At 42.2% G+C, this 15,186-nt stretch overlaps 6 protein-coding genes across 6 annotated transcripts; 5 read left to right on the top strand and 1 right to left on the bottom strand.

Moving 5' to 3' along the window:
• The first annotated feature begins 102 nt into the window (after positions 1-102).
• On the top strand, positions 103-2,847 carry LOC137107763 (histone H1-like). The gene has a single exon (XM_067491741.1). The coding sequence runs from the start codon at positions 294-296 to the stop codon at positions 930-932; it is 639 nt and encodes a 212-aa protein (XP_067347842.1). The 5' UTR covers positions 103-293; the 3' UTR covers positions 933-2,847.
• Positions 2,848-3,059: 212 nt separating this feature from the next.
• On the bottom strand, positions 3,060-4,736 carry LOC137107772 (histone H2A-like). Its single transcript, XM_067491750.1, has one exon. It carries the CDS (start codon positions 4,636-4,638, stop codon positions 4,255-4,257), a length of 384 nt encoding a protein of 127 aa, XP_067347851.1. The 5' UTR covers positions 4,639-4,736; the 3' UTR covers positions 3,060-4,254.
• Positions 4,737-4,992: 256 nt separating this feature from the next.
• On the top strand, positions 4,993-6,000 carry LOC137107769 (histone H3). Its single transcript, XM_067491746.1, has one exon. The coding sequence runs from the start codon at positions 5,015-5,017 to the stop codon at positions 5,423-5,425; it is 411 nt and encodes a 136-aa protein (XP_067347847.1). The 5' UTR covers positions 4,993-5,014; the 3' UTR covers positions 5,426-6,000.
• Positions 6,001-8,106: 2,106 nt separating this feature from the next.
• Positions 8,107-8,747, top strand: LOC137107741 (histone H4). Its single transcript, XM_067491675.1, has one exon. The coding sequence runs from the start codon at positions 8,146-8,148 to the stop codon at positions 8,455-8,457; it is 312 nt and encodes a 103-aa protein (XP_067347776.1). The 5' UTR covers positions 8,107-8,145; the 3' UTR covers positions 8,458-8,747.
• A 547-nt stretch (positions 8,748-9,294) lies between these two features.
• LOC137107740 (histone H2B 1/2-like) lies at positions 9,295-10,346 on the top strand. The gene has a single exon (XM_067491673.1). It carries the CDS (start codon positions 9,463-9,465, stop codon positions 9,832-9,834), a length of 372 nt encoding a protein of 123 aa, XP_067347774.1. The 5' UTR covers positions 9,295-9,462; the 3' UTR covers positions 9,835-10,346.
• Positions 10,347-11,431: 1,085 nt separating this feature from the next.
• On the top strand, positions 11,432-14,870 carry LOC137107739 (histone H1-like). The gene has a single exon (XM_067491672.1). It carries the CDS (start codon positions 12,176-12,178, stop codon positions 12,812-12,814), a length of 639 nt encoding a protein of 212 aa, XP_067347773.1. The 5' UTR covers positions 11,432-12,175; the 3' UTR covers positions 12,815-14,870.
• Positions 14,871-15,186: the final 316 nt, after the last annotated feature.

The raw sequence follows: 15,186 nt of genomic DNA, 5'->3' as shown, positions 1-15,186 counted from the left end.
TGACGTTTGGAGGCTCCACAGACAAAAGCCAGCGAGCATCCGAACCCCACATGATCCGGATCTGAAGAGACACATGTCCGCTCTCGGTTCCCTTCACCTGCAGCCTTCAGTGCTTCTCCTCCGGGGATTTTTAACGCTTTTGTCGGTGCAGAGAAAACACAAGTGTCCCGGTGTTCACAGCACCCAGAGGAGCCCGGACTGCTTGAGTCTCCACGGTTCTCATGCTGTGTTTAAGTGCAGCTCCCGCCCCGAGTTTTCCTAAACTCGTCAGAGGAAACTAGTCACACGACAACATGGCAGAAGTCGCTCCAGCTGCAGCTCCGGCCCCTGCTCCGGCCAAAGCCGTCAAAAAGAAGGCCACCAAGCCCAAGAAGAGCGGCCCCAGCGTGGGCGAGCTCATCGTTCAAGCCGTGGCCGCGTCCAAGGAGCGGAGCGGTGTGTCCGCTGCCGCCCTCAAGAAGTCTCTGGCTGCCGGAGGCTACGATGTGGACAAGAACAAGGCCCGCGTCAAGACCGCCATCAAGAACCTGGTCACCAAGGGAACCCTGCTCCAGACCAAGGGCACCGGAGCCTCCGGATCCTTCAAGATCAACAAGAATTCCGAAGCCAAGGCCAAGAAGCCAGTCAAGAAAGCGGCTCCTAAAGCCAAGAAGCCCGCCGCCGCCAAGAAACCCGCCGCCGCCGCCGCTAAAAAGCCCAAAGCAGCGGCAGCTAAGAAGCCGGCAGCAGCCGCTAAGAAATCCCCCAAGAAGGTCAAGAAGCCCGCAGCGGCCCCCAAGAAGGCAACAAAGAGCCCCAAGAAGGTCGCCAAGAGCCCCAAGAAGGTGCTGAAGAAGGCCCCGGCGGCCAAGAAGGCCCCGGCCGCCAAGAAGGCCCCCGCTAAGAAGGCGGCCAAGCCCAAAGCCAAGAAAGCCGCTCCCAAGAAGAAGTGAGCGGAGCTCGGCCTCACTCTCTCAACAAAGGCTCTTTTAAGAGCCAACACATGTTCAACAAAGAGCTTCTTCCTTATTTCATTAGCATCTTTAATATCTCTGTGAAATATATACAACAATACAAAGTCACAGTGAAACATGATGTGTTGCTGAATAATCACATTATTCTCACCAGCAAAGACAACATACAAGAACTATACTTCATGTACTGCAATTATAAAGTAAAGTAAAAAGACCTACTGGCCTGAAATTGACAACAGGTTCCAGTGTTTATTTTTCCTCCTCAGCATTTGGAACAACGAACATCAGTGTCACACTTAAAACACCTGAAGGTGTCAGTGCAGAAGTTTCAACATTCAAAAAGTGAAAACATGGAAAATCACAATCAGGAATCTCAACATTCAAATTTTAACTTTCACAGTAAAAATATTGGCTCAGGAAGGAGGTTGAGGAAGTTAAACACTGAGGATTAACACTTTGTCAGCAGAGATTCATTAAGTGATGATTTCATTCTTGGATTTTATATTTGAATGTTGTTAATTATCTACAAACACTAAATCTGCTTCTTTGGAGCTGAACTACACCAGGAGAAAACAGAACAAGTGGATCAGCTCAGACCAGAACCAGACTCTGGGGTTAAGGATGAAATACAAGTCCTCATGTTAATGAGAGTAAGTCGTTGATAAAACTGGAAAATCCAGAAATTAGAATCACAGAAAAACTAGAGAACGGAATCATAAAAACCAAAACTACTAAACTAGAATGAAAATGGTGAAAAACCAAATTATTCTTTTTATCACAGTTTTCCTCTTCCACCAAAAACATTGAGAAATTGAACAGTTTTGTTCTTATTTGGGCCACAAATACAGATCATAGGCCATAAAAAGATCCATATCACAATATATTGACATCAGAATGTCCTTGAGATTGCAAACAATGTGCAGTAACATGGTTTCATGAACTTTTATTGAAGCAAAAATCCAAACTTCCCTGTTGACCTCTATCACGAGTCAGTTCCAGGAGCGTGAAACATAAAGCTACAACAAATTATTATTTTCCCCAGTAAAATAACGGCCACATTATTTTCAGGATAATTCTGTATTGTAATACCTGCATCCACAGATTGTTACCAACACAACAGTAATTTGGTTTTTGGGAGCAGAACCCCACAAACCTCTGATGTTATCAGCTCTTCAACTACTGACATTTCTAAAAATGATTTTAATTCAGCAATTCATCTTTTGAAGGATTATATTGTTAATTTCTTACTTTAAATAAAACTGATGTTTTGTTCACCATCCAATCAAGTCAAATAAACAACAATAATATTTGACCTTAATTAGTATATGCTTATGATCAGGTTCAGTCCTCTAAATTAATGTATATTAATTTTGGTTATACTATTTCTTATTAAAAATGTCCATATTTGTGCATTTGCAGACTTACCATATTGTGCAGTATGGCTTAAACAGTAGTCTCTGAAGGAAAAGCCTTCCAAGCTGTAAATGAATTTAAAAAACAAAACAAGAGGGGTCATGTTAAGTTTTTGCATTTCTTAGTTGAGAGTTAATTGTCTAACTTTTGTAGCCTCTATCTTTATCTTAATCCTATTTTCTTCCTGTGTGCCTGCTTGTATGTTGAGGCGTCAGTCATATTTTAGATTTCTTTCAGCAGAGTAAGAGCTGTGTTAACTTACTGCTAATACAAACTGTAGCTGCTTCACAATAAAAGCTTTACCCGAGCGAAACAGCTGGGGGCTTTTATTGTCATCATCCACTTCTTCTTATGTGGGTCCAGTACCAACACCATCTAAAGAGCAGCTCAAATGGAATAAGAAACACTAAAGCCACAATGAAGAGACTGAACCGACGACCTTTTTATTTGCAGTTCAATAATCATTGTTCTCATATTAGGACGTGTTCAGCTTCACTTTCTCATAGAGACGTTACGTGTCAGACACAGTGTAAAGTCACAGAGGCCGAAAACAAACTTACAGATGTTTCATGAGTCTTAATGCAACTGTGTATAAAATGAAATGAAGCGTTTGTTCTGAGGAAGAGTTGAGGTTTTAAGGAAAGTGATCAGAAGTGATTTATGGATTAATGCATTTTAACATGTATTTAAAAACAATTAAGTTTACTCAACAAATTAGAAATGGAAAATATCTGTATTTGTCATTGATAGATTGTGAAAAAAATACATAATTAATAATACAGTAATTACACAGTTTCCACCTGACAAATACAAATAAGTGATTATATTCACAATATTATTTGTTTTCATCCATTGTTTGTAATTTAACTGTAAAACTCAGTTTAACTCTGTTCAATACTTTAATACCATTGGATTCATGGAGAAGATGGATTTTGCCATTTTAAATAAAAAGGTAATCATTTCTGTTATAACAGTGCAGGTGATGGATGAAATTTTCTTCTATTGGACATAAGATCTGTGACATTGTGAAAACTATTTGTGTTGTGAAGCACAAATTACACAAACGCTTTAATGACTTACAAATAAGCATATTAACATATGTCCATGTTAATGTGACCATTACCAACAATATAAAGTAACTATGAAACATTATCATTGTCACTTAAGATTTAGATTTGAATGCTGTCAATTATTTACAAACACTAAATCTAATCCTTGGAGCTGAACTACAGCAGGACAAAACAGAACAAGTGGATAAGCTCAGACTCTCAGGTTAAAAATGAAATACAAGTCCTCATGTTAATAATAAACATTGCTTTGGAAACAGAAAAAACAAATCACAAATTACATTCACATGAAAATTGTGAAAATCCAAATATTCTTTCAATCACAGTTTTCTTCCACCATTGAGAAATGGAAGAGTTTTGTTTTTATTTGATCCACAAATACAGATCGTAGGCCATAATTCTAAGATCCATATCACATCCAAATACCAGAACATTTTCATGTTTGTCCTTTGGTGAATGTGACACACTGCTGTACAAAGAACTGGGGAGAAAACTCTTCTCCATTTTACTCGTAGTAAAATAATGAACATTGTTGTTTTATAGAACTGGAGCAAGTTCAGGTCTCAGGGCAAATTCAGGAAACGGATCAGTGAGTTAGTAATTGTTGACTGAGTTTAGTGCAGTTTAATACAGATGTGAAGGTTTGTTAGATTTAGACTTAAACACAGTCCTACACAAACCTCCAACTAACATTGTGTTTTTCAGCTCATGTGGATGTTCAGTGACTTTTGTCTCATTTGAACCATGAAGGAAATTTGTCGTCAGTGTTCAAGTGTGTGGCTCTGAAAAGAGCCGTTGTGGTGGTTGAAGCGGGTCCCCGTTTACTTCTTGGCGGGTTTCTCGGTCTTCTTGGGCAGCAGCACCGCCTGGATGTTGGGCAGCACGCCGCCCTGAGCGATGGTGACTCCTCCCAGCAGCTTGTTGAGCTCCTCGTCGTTGCGCACAGCCAGCTGCAGGTGACGGGGGATGATCCTGGTCTTCTTGTTGTCGCGGGCGGCGTTTCCAGCCAGCTCCAGGATCTCGGCGGTCAGGTACTCGAGAACAGCCGCCAGGTAGACGGGAGCTCCGGCTCCAACACGCTCAGCATAGTTGCCTTTACGCAGCAGCCTGTGGACACGACCGACTGGGAACTGGAGCCCAGCACGGGAGGAGCGGGTCTTTGCCTTTGCTCGGGCTTTGCCACCGGTTTTTCCACGTCCAGACATCGTTAGTTTATCTCTGTAGTTAAGACTCAGAAAATAATGACGCTTCTACGGCGCAGAGCTTGTTTTATATCCGCGGGGAGCGCGACGGTTCCTGCCAGACCAACCAGAAAAGAGGCTTCCAGCAGCGCAGCAGAGGGCGGCCCGCTGTGGATTTGGGCGCACAGTTTGAACAAGCTTGTGTCCAATAAGCAGCGGAGACCGAGGCGGAGACTCTTTCTTCCAGGCGGAGCTGAGCTCCAGGAGGAGCCTCTCACCAATCAGGAACAGGAGCTCGAACGCTGCGTCACCGGTTCACTGCCGCGTCCCACGGTTTAAGAGCAGCGGCTCGCAGATCTGTTCCACATTTTTCTCCAGTCTACAGAAAGTAGCCAAAGAAATGGCAAGAACTAAACAAACCGCCCGTAAATCCACCGGAGGCAAAGCTCCCAGGAAGCAGTTGGCCACCAAAGCCGCCCGGAAGAGCGCCCCGGCCACCGGCGGAGTCAAGAAGCCCCACCGTTACAGGCCCGGTACCGTGGCTCTCCGAGAGATCCGTCGCTACCAGAAGTCCACCGAGCTGCTGATCCGCAAGCTGCCCTTCCAGCGCCTGGTCCGAGAAATCGCTCAGGACTTCAAGACCGACCTGCGCTTCCAGAGCTCCGCCGTCATGGCTCTGCAGGAGGCCAGCGAGGCTTATCTGGTGGGTCTGTTCGAGGACACCAACCTGTGCGCCATCCACGCCAAGAGGGTCACCATCATGCCCAAGGACATCCAGCTGGCCCGCCGCATCCGCGGAGAGAGGGCTTAAAAGGGTCCAACCCACCACAACGGCTCTTTTCAGAGCCACTTCCTTTACTAAAGAAACTTCCTGACTTTACATGTTTTGTAAAATATTGCATGAACAATGTTTCCCAAAATCATAATTCATCATAATAGTACAAAGTGGTTTTCAGAGAATCTTTGTCCTTGTTGCTGAAAGTGATTTGTAGCGTTAGACTTTCAGGAGTCTTGCTCAGCTTGGGTGTTTTCAGTAGTGATGGGAGATACGCGGTTTCTGAGTCAGAAGTTTGAGACATTTGGATCATCGCTTTAGCAACATTTGATGGACAATAATAAAGGTTTTCTACATTATTTGTATTGCAGTACATGTTATTTTGATGCACATGCTATACCATGATTTGGAAATGAACTGAATTAACAAAGTAAAACTTACCATAGTGAGAAAGGAAACAAATAAAACAAAGAAGCTTTGTGAAGGCCCCAACATCAGTCTGACATCTGGTTTTCACCATCAATTGGATTTAGATCTTGCTAAGAAACAGCAGCGTTTGAAGAGCAGCTCTGCTTCACACACGTATCTGGACCAAAAACATCTCTGTTAAAATAAAATGAACTTTGATTCAGACATTGAATGTAACTGACGTAAATTTTGATTTTACTTAGAACTGTTGAATTGTGGAACAGAAGATTTAAATCATGGATGTAAAGTCCACAAGTCTTTCAATATGGACCAAAATCTGTGAACAAATGTTCCAAGCACCTTGTTGAAACTGCAATGAAGAATTTTAGCTGAAGGCAAACATGACTTTAGAGAAGCAACAGATCCAGGATCCTGTGTAATGACTGCAATCAATCCCATTCTCCCACTGCCCCTTTGAGGACTTTACACCAGAGTCACATGAATGTGTTTCCTTTATTTTCACTGCACTGGGAAAAGCTCTGACATTCAGTGACATAACGCTTCATGAATTTACCTAAAAATCCAACAAATAAACTAAAAAAAAAAGTGGAAAAGAAAATGGACACAGGCACAAAAGTGTCTTTAAAAGAGGAAGTGATAAAGACAAATATAAAAATAGTGAATGAATCCAGTGATTGAAATCACAGACACTGTAGGTAATGGTCGGAAACTTAAATTAATATTTTTTTTCTGATTAAATACCTCCAATAATTAAAGAGTAGTTTTAAAAACACATGTTCCTGAAGTTAAATTAAAAATTTATAAATATATATTTACATAAATTTATAAAACTATTATAGCAAAGACACTATACTGTGACATTTTACCAGGAGGGTCTCGGCTCGTCTCATAGTCAGTTTCTTGTAGCTGATATTTAGAGAAAATATCAGATGACAGGAATAATTACATAAATAATTCAATATAAGTGGCCGATGTTTCTTCCATTAATTCGAGCACAAAGGCCCAGAAAGAAGCATTTTTCCTCCTCTCTGGCTTTTTTCTCTCTCATAACTCCGTCCTCAGAAGACAGAGCTTCTATAGAATCCACAGATGTGCAGAGCTGTGGCAACTACAGAGGAATAAAGCTGATGAGCCACACAATGAAAATGTGGGAAACAGTAGTGGAAGCTCGGCTAAGAGCAGCAGTAAGATCTAACAGAACAACTATAGAGACTAGTCCAGTATCTGAGGCCAAGAGAAGATCGTTGGTGACTTTTACCAGTGCTGTTTCTGTACTATGATGAACTCTAAGTCCTGACTTCATACTAATTATTCCTGTACAGGTGGTCGCATTGTTGTTTTGCAACTACTTTTTCAAGGATTTTAGAAATAAAGGGGAGATTAGATGTTGTTCTGTAATTGGCTAAAACACCTGGTCCAAGACGTTTTTTCAAGTGGTGGTTTAATTACAGCTACTTTATAGGCCTGTGGTACATAGTCTGTTTCTAAAGAGAGATTGATGATATCTAATATGAATGTGTCTATTAAGGGCAAAGCTTCCTTGAGCAGTTTAGTTTGAATATGGTCTAGCAGACACTTGTTGGTTTCTATGAGATAATAATTTAAGTTAGTTCAGCGAGTCTGATCTTTAATCCAAGTATGAACCAAGTGTGACCCTGCTCGTCTTCAGCTGAGGTCATTAGTGTTTCTTGTGTTTAATTCTTGATTTTACTAAACACTTTCAGACAAAATGAATCATTGTGCTTCTCTTCACAAACAGCAGAGGCTGCTGCTGCTGCACTGGAGGAAACGTTCTCACCTCTAACAAAGAAATATTTGATCAATAAATGAAGAAATTGATCAACAAAAGCTGAACTGAATGTAAACTGTTGTTGTTTCATTTGGCTTTAATGTGTCACACTGAGTCAGTTTGATCTAAAGTGTTTTGTCTTTTTCTTCCTGTACTTGTACTTTGTGTGTGTGACGTGTTTAGTATTGTAACTTCTTTGTGTCCTACTTTCAGTAGTACTGCATGTTTTGATTGTATAGCTCAGGTCCATAACCCGTGTAAACGCTGTAGAGTCCAGAATAAAGAGCAGAGCCACTACTTCCTCTAACAACCAGGATTCTGTTGGTTGTACGTGGGAATTATTCCTGGAAGCAAAGTTTTCAACCCTTTTTTCCAAGTGAAGAATTTGCTCTTTGTGCTGACTGCTGCTGACTTTGGCTCCACCCGCTGATGTTCCCGCCCCTGTGCTCTAATACGTCCGCAGAGAACATGGAAATACCGACTGTCTCCGCTGCAGCTTCACATTTGTCTTTGTTGAAACGAAGCAAACAGACTCAAGATGAGCGGAAGAGGAAAAGGAGGCAAAGGACTCGGGAAAGGAGGCGCCAAGCGTCACCGCAAAGTTCTCCGTGACAACATCCAGGGAATCACCAAACCCGCCATCCGCCGTCTGGCTCGTCGTGGCGGAGTCAAGCGAATCTCCGGTCTGATCTACGAGGAGACTCGCGGTGTGTTGAAGGTTTTCCTGGAGAACGTGATCCGTGATGCCGTCACCTACACCGAGCACGCTAAGAGGAAGACCGTGACCGCCATGGACGTGGTCTACGCCCTCAAGAGACAGGGTCGCACCCTGTACGGCTTCGGCAGCTAAACCTGATCCTCTAACCACTAAAACCCAAAGGCTCTTTTAAGAGCCGCACACATCCTCTGAAGAGCGAGTCCTGTTTGTCAGTGTTAATAACATGGAATTGATCTTGTGACTAAATAGACAGGAAATAACGTTGATTAACAATTGCAGGCGTTATCAACCTGATAAGTTAAACTATTTAAGTGTTATTCAATATGTAAAGCGACAAACCAACAACTTGTGTTTACTACAGTGTAATAGCAGTTGAAAGTGTATTTGAATAATTTATTTTGATTAAACTTTCCTTGTTTAAACATGTCCCCATGTTCTTGACGTAAACACAATAGATACAAAAACAATATACAAATAATTTTAATAGCTAGAAAAATAACTTGGCAGCATGTTTGTGTTGTGAGGTCCCTGCCTCTATGTGCTTATGTAATTATTCAGCCACTGGACAGATACGTTTATATATAATATCATATTGTAACTTATATGTATGATGGTGTTTCTAATCTACTTCTTTGAGCCATGGCTAAAAGTGCTTATGAACTATTACATTAAACACAAAACGCATGTAAGGTTATTTTATTTCTCTCATTTAGGAAGAGGGTCTTTCTCATATTTTGAGCCATGCATCAGCTCCTGTGTAATTGTAATCCAACAAAACAGAACCTGACAGAACGAAGAGGCAGTGAAACATTTAGAGAAAATTATGATTCTAAAATAGTTATCATCAAATAAATTAACATCTCACATACAGTTTGAAAGAAACGTTGAAATCAAAATTTTAGAAAAAAAATGTGTATTAATACAAAATAAAATCTGCAGATTGTGAAATAAAAAACAGCAGAGTAGATGTGTATTGGAGGGAAAAGACGTTTTTCTTTCGCGCATGCTCAGTCACGTTTAAAGCTCAGCCAATCCTGTGCGAGCAACAGCACAGTATGAATTTCCATAACTCGATATAAATACACCATCGCAACACCTCTGAACTCATCTGTTAGATCGTTTCCAGAGAACGACAACATGCCTGATCCAGTGAAAGCCCCGAAGAAAGGCTCCAAGAAAGCCGTCTCCAAGAGCGCCACCAAAACCGGCAAGAAGAAGAGGAAGACCAGGAGGGAGAGCTACGCCATCTACGTGTACAAGGTCCTGAAGCAGGTCCACCCCGACACCGGCATCTCCTCCAAGGCCATGAGCATCATGAACTCGTTCGTCAGCGACATCTTCGAGCGCATCGCCGGCGAGTCCTCCCGTCTGGCTCACTACAACAAGCGCTCCACCATCACCTCCAGGGAGATCCAGACCGCCGTCAGGCTGCTGCTGCCCGGTGAGCTGGCCAAGCACGCCGTGTCCGAGGGCACCAAGGCCGTCACCAAGTACACCAGCTCCAAGTAACCAGCTCCGCTGCTGCTGCTTCCATCCAAACCCAAAGGCTCTTTTCAGAGCCGCCCACTCGGACAGAGAGCACAGCCTTCATGTTTCTGTTGCTGCGTTTATTAGCAGCTATGGAGCAACTAATGTGTCCGTTGAAACGTCTTTTTTTCAGAATAGATATTTTAAATCTTACATGTTTAAGATCAACTGGTGCTAAAAATGATACCTTTCACATCTGCTCTATGACAATAAAGAGCTTTTCTTTTCTTTCTGGACTTGAAATTGACCCCAATTCTTGAATGAATTTATTTCTGTCTCACCCCAGGTCCAATAAAGACACTGTTTGTTTGTTGCCTGTAGGTTTTTAGGGCAGCAGTCAATGGGAACTGGTTTTGTTCAGCACTGTTGATGTGTGTGGGATGAGCAGAGACCAGCAACACAAGCGGTTACAGCTGGTCTCCACATTAAACTCTGCACAGCAACCTCATTCACCAAAATGAAAAAACATGGCTGAAAACTGACCTTTTGAATCTATTAAAATACATCTAAATATATTCTGCTCTTTCTTGCATGTGTGAACAATGTTCTGACAGGACTTTGCTTTGGTGTTTTCTCCTCCTTGTTATGTTACAAAACCATGTGCACGAACAGTTGAATGTTGTTAATTAGATACAAACACTAAACACAGTGGATCTGCTCCTTTTTTGCTCCAGGTCTTTGTAGCTGAACTGATCCAGGAGTGAGGATCAGCACCAGAGACCAGAACCAGACATATTAAAATTCAGTCCACTAGCTATATTATCAAACTGGAATAAAAAAAGGAATTACAATCATAGATGAGGTAGAAAATGTAATCATAAAAAAAATAAAAAGCCAGAATGAATATAGTGAAAACCCAAATTGTTCCTAAATTCAAATGTTTGACCACTTTCACTTATCAACAAATGAGCTTTCAGAAAGGAAGCAGGTTTGTGCTATGTGGGGCACAAACACAAATCATAGATCATAATGACAATTATATATATGATATGATGAGAGCGCCAGTCATAATTATGACAAGGGCATCAGTTTGGTTTCTTTTTGTCTAATGGACTATCATAGATGATAAAACTGAGGAAACTTGTCCATTTTCCTAAATCAGTGCTGGAATTGGTTAAATGGTCTAAAAAAGGTGCAAATTCAATATACTTTTTATTAATTTTTCTATACTATTTCATGAGCAGTCAAATAATAAATGTCCCTGTGAAAAGCCCAAAGGAGATGTTTACCTGGGACCAGATCAGGTCTCAGGTCTGATGCAGGAAGTTGGATCCTCAGTTTAACAGTGAACATTATTTGACTTTAGTTGTTTGTTTTGAATCTTGACGAATAAAACAACATTTCCAATGAATATTAAATTGATTACTGATATTTCTAACAAATAACTGTGTCTTCCTGAACAAATCGGACATTCACGATGATTTGTTTCAGTTTATGGTCTGTGAACAACTAAAAACTTGTTAAGTATAAACTCAACTGTGGCTCGTTGTTCAGGCACATTTTTGTTAAATTATCTATTTGATATTTTGATCATTTGAACTAAATATATGAATAACTTTTTCCTCAGTTCCTTTAGTAACAAACTACTTTTGGTTCTTCCAGTTCGAAGTAGTTAGCAGCTTCCCAAACACTGCTGTTTATCTAATGTCTCTATTAGTCAACTATATATTGATCAATGTGACACTTGTTTGTTACATTTAGAACAATTCTCCTGTAAATATGATAAATATTTAAAAAAATATTTACTATTTACTGAAAAGCTGTTTATTCCAACTTGTCCACAGTCCTGAGGGGAATTGTGGCTCCACTGAGCCACAAGCCTGATCAGTGTGTTAGCTGAGTCCACAATAAGTTCACTTTGGTACAAAAGTCTCATCAACAGATGTTTGATTTTAATTGCAGTCCCACAATAAACATGTGGCCCAGTGGGAAAACGGCTTTTGGTGAAGTTTGAACCCATTTTAAATCATTTTTGGAGCGAAAAGAGTGAGAAAACCCTGTGACCAGCGCTGGTTTCAGCGGGGAAGCGGTGACGTTTGGAGGCTCCACAGACAAAAGCCAGCGAGCATCCGAACTCCACATGATCCGGATCTGAAGAGACACATGTCCGCTCTCGGTTCCCTTCACCTGCAGCCTTCAGCGCTTCTCCTCCGGGGATTTTTAACGCTTTTGTCGGTGCAGAGAAAACACAAGTGTCCCGGTGTTCACAGCACCCAGAGGAGCCCGGACTGCTTGAGTCTCCACGGTTCTCATGCTGTGTTTAAGTGCAGCTCCCGCCCCGAGTTTTCCTAAACTCGTCAGAGGAAACTAGTCACACGACAACATGGCAGAAGTCGCTCCAGCTGCAGCTCCGGCCCCTGCTCCGGCCAAAGCCGTCAAAAAGAAGGCCACCAAGCCCAAGAAAAGCGGCCCCACCGTGGGCGAGCTCATCGTTCAAGCCGTGGCCGCGTCCAAGGAGCGGAGCGGCGTGTCCGCTGCCGCCCTCAAGAAGTCTCTGGCTGCCGGAGGCTACGATGTGGACAAGAACAAGGCCCGCGTCAAGACCGCCATCAAGAACCTGGTCACCAAGGGAACCCTGCTCCAGACCAAGGGCACCGGAGCCTCCGGATCCTTCAAGATCAACAAGAATTCCGAAGACAAGGCCAAGAAGCCAGTCAAGAAAGCCGCTCCTAAAGCCAAGAAGCCCGCCGCCGCCAAGAAACCCGCCGCCGCCGCCGCTAAAAAGCCCAAAGCAGCGGCAGCTAAGAAGCCGGCAGCAGCCGCTAAGAAATCCCCCAAGAAGGTCAAGAAGCCCGCAGCGGCCCCCAAGAAGGCAACAAAGAGCCCCAAGAAGGCCGCCAAGAGCCCCAAGAAGGTGCTGAAGAAGGCCCCGGCGGCCAAGAAGGCCCCGGCCGCCAAGAAGGCCCCCGCTAAGAAGGCGGCCAAGCCCAAAGCCAAGAAAGCCGCTCCCAAGAAGAAGTGAGCGGAGCTCGGCCTCACTCTCTCAACAAAGGCTCTTTTAAGAGCCAACACATGTTCAACAAAGAGCTTCTTCCTTATTTCATTAGCATCTTTAATATCTCTGTGAAATATATACAACAATACAAAGTCACAGTGAAACATGATGTGTTGCTGAATAATCACATTATTCTCACCAGCAAAGACAACATACAAGAACTATACTTCATGTACTGCAATTATAAAGTAAAGTAAAAAGACCTACTGGCCTGAAATTGACAACAGGTTCCAGTTGTCCTATAATCTGTGAAACACTAATTGAGCCTCTTTTTATCTCTGGGGACAGACAGGAGCTCGGTCTGATAGTTCTGGAGGAGCACCATTAATCCCTGATCCTCCAGGACCGCGTTTTTAAACTACCACTGCCCCAAACACGCTGGATTAACCGACGTTTAATGAATCAGAGGTTGGAAGATAACAATTCACGTTGTCTCTCCCTATTTCACCCTCAACTACAAAGTATTGTCGCAGCTTGTGACTGACCAGAAACTTCGGATGCAGGTAATCAGCAGCGGGTGGTTGGAGAACAAGTACATCCGGTTTCCTTCAGGAGCAGGACTGGCCTGCACTCCCCAACCAGTCCAGACAAACTGCACTGAGTCTGGTCCTTTCTGTTACTTGGTAAAGTGTGTTGTTTATCCGTAAAGGCCAAGTACCTCAAAACTGATATTACTGACTTTATCCACGGTGTGAGATTAGATAATCAGGCCAATGGCTGCTCATCGGTCACTTTTCAACTTTATTGTTTCTTCTCCGTCAGACAGAAACATGCTCAGTACATTTCTCTTCACAGACACCAGAGGACGCTGCTGCTTCACCGGAGACAGGTGGGTAATGTGATCCCAACGTAACTGAAGATCATAGAAAGAACTAATAAGAAATGAAAGGAAAACGTGAATTGACGCTTAATGGGGCTCAAACGTGTAGTTCAACATGTCGTCTTTTACTTTCTGTGGGATGGAGATGGTGCCACAGCAAGTATCAACACAGATTAACGCAGATGTCTGGGTGAGAAAGGACAGAACGTTGCCTATCAGTTCTTTGTACTGCAGTATTTCACATTTTGCATAAACTATTCCCAGATGTTTTTGTGCCGTAAAAAGATTTCTGTGTTTATTTACACAGAAATGATCCACCTGAACCCTCTCTGATGGTTCCACTGTTGTTAGGCATGAACCCACTGGACACACTAGGAGGTCGGTTACATACTGCACCATTAATTATGGGCTAACTGAAGCTGATAACTACTCACTGAATGATTCCAAAAATATCATCATCACCATTTTGATTCAACAAAAAAAAAAAAAAATGTGATTGAAAGTGTCTTTTTGTCAAAAGAACCAGCAAGTCTGTGGGATTTTGCCATTGGCATTTGGATTACTGCAGAAAAAAAAGCATAGTGATGAAGTGAGGTTTATGATACTTAAACGTCTTTGTTCGGAGAGATTATCTTCCCAGATGAACACTGGTTCTATTTCTCGAAGCGAAACGCAATCGCCAGGAGTAAAAAAGCTACTGGGCTCATTCAAGATGAGCAAATTCTAAAAGGATCAGACCCGTTTATTTCAGATTAGATCATCGTGACTGCAGGTTTCTGCAGCCCAAAATTAAAGAAGGAAATGGAATTGGAGGTTCTGCCTGAGCACAAAATGCAGATTAACAATGGATAGAAGTACAACAGAAAAAAATCAAAATCCAGTGACAGTATGATTCGGGTTCCGTTCACTTCTATAATATAATCCAATTGCAAACTGATCCACTGCATTGATTTCTTGATTTGCTAAATGGCCACTTGTATAGTGCTTTTATCCAAAGCGCTTTACAATGTTGATTCCCATTCACACACACTCACAAAATAGGTAGGACAAAATCACAAACATTGTTCTGTGAATGAGACATCAGTCCCACCTTTTCTCTCAGACCAGCGGGACATTTGAACTCTTCGGTGTCTGTTTGTGACTCGCTGTAATTCCCGTGAACACGAGTGGGGAAACTCACTTTGATGCGACTGCTGCTTTTTAAAGGAGGGTAAACATTGTCAGACGGAAACAACTGATTCCGAGGCACCAATATTATGTCCATTTCTCTTATAATAATAATAATAATAATAATAATAATAAGAGAAATACGAGGAATAATTTCCTGAGCCTTTTCTGTTGTCAGTCCTTTATTGTTTTAAAATCGACGTTAAAGTTTTTAATCTTCTTCCTCCTAACATTCAGGCGTTTCACCTGAATGCCTCAAAAAATGCCTGAAACAAAGTCGCTAACCAAACCATGTAAGCAGTTCACTGACAGAAAACAATAGCTTATAGTAACAGTTAGAATTCATGCTGGT

The sequence above is a fragment of the Channa argus genome, chromosome 22 (genome assembly GCF_033026475.1).
Source record: "Channa argus isolate prfri chromosome 22, Channa argus male v1.0, whole genome shotgun sequence".
Classification (NCBI taxonomy): domain Eukaryota; kingdom Metazoa; phylum Chordata; class Actinopteri; order Anabantiformes; family Channidae; genus Channa; species Channa argus.
This window is presented reverse-complemented; position numbering and strand designations above follow the sequence as displayed.

Excerpts from the sequence above, each read along its gene's own strand:
- LOC137107763 (XM_067491741.1), top strand. The coding sequence starts at position 294 with ATGGCAGAAGTCGCTCCAGCTGCAGCTCCGGCCCCTGCTCCGGCCAAA.
- LOC137107772 (XM_067491750.1), bottom strand. The coding sequence starts at position 4,638 with ATGTCTGGACGTGGAAAAACCGGTGGCAAAGCCCGAGCAAAGGCAAAG.
- LOC137107769 (XM_067491746.1), top strand. The coding sequence starts at position 5,015 with ATGGCAAGAACTAAACAAACCGCCCGTAAATCCACCGGAGGCAAAGCT.
- LOC137107741 (XM_067491675.1), top strand. The coding sequence starts at position 8,146 with ATGAGCGGAAGAGGAAAAGGAGGCAAAGGACTCGGGAAAGGAGGCGCC.
- LOC137107740 (XM_067491673.1), top strand. The coding sequence starts at position 9,463 with ATGCCTGATCCAGTGAAAGCCCCGAAGAAAGGCTCCAAGAAAGCCGTC.
- LOC137107739 (XM_067491672.1), top strand. The coding sequence starts at position 12,176 with ATGGCAGAAGTCGCTCCAGCTGCAGCTCCGGCCCCTGCTCCGGCCAAA.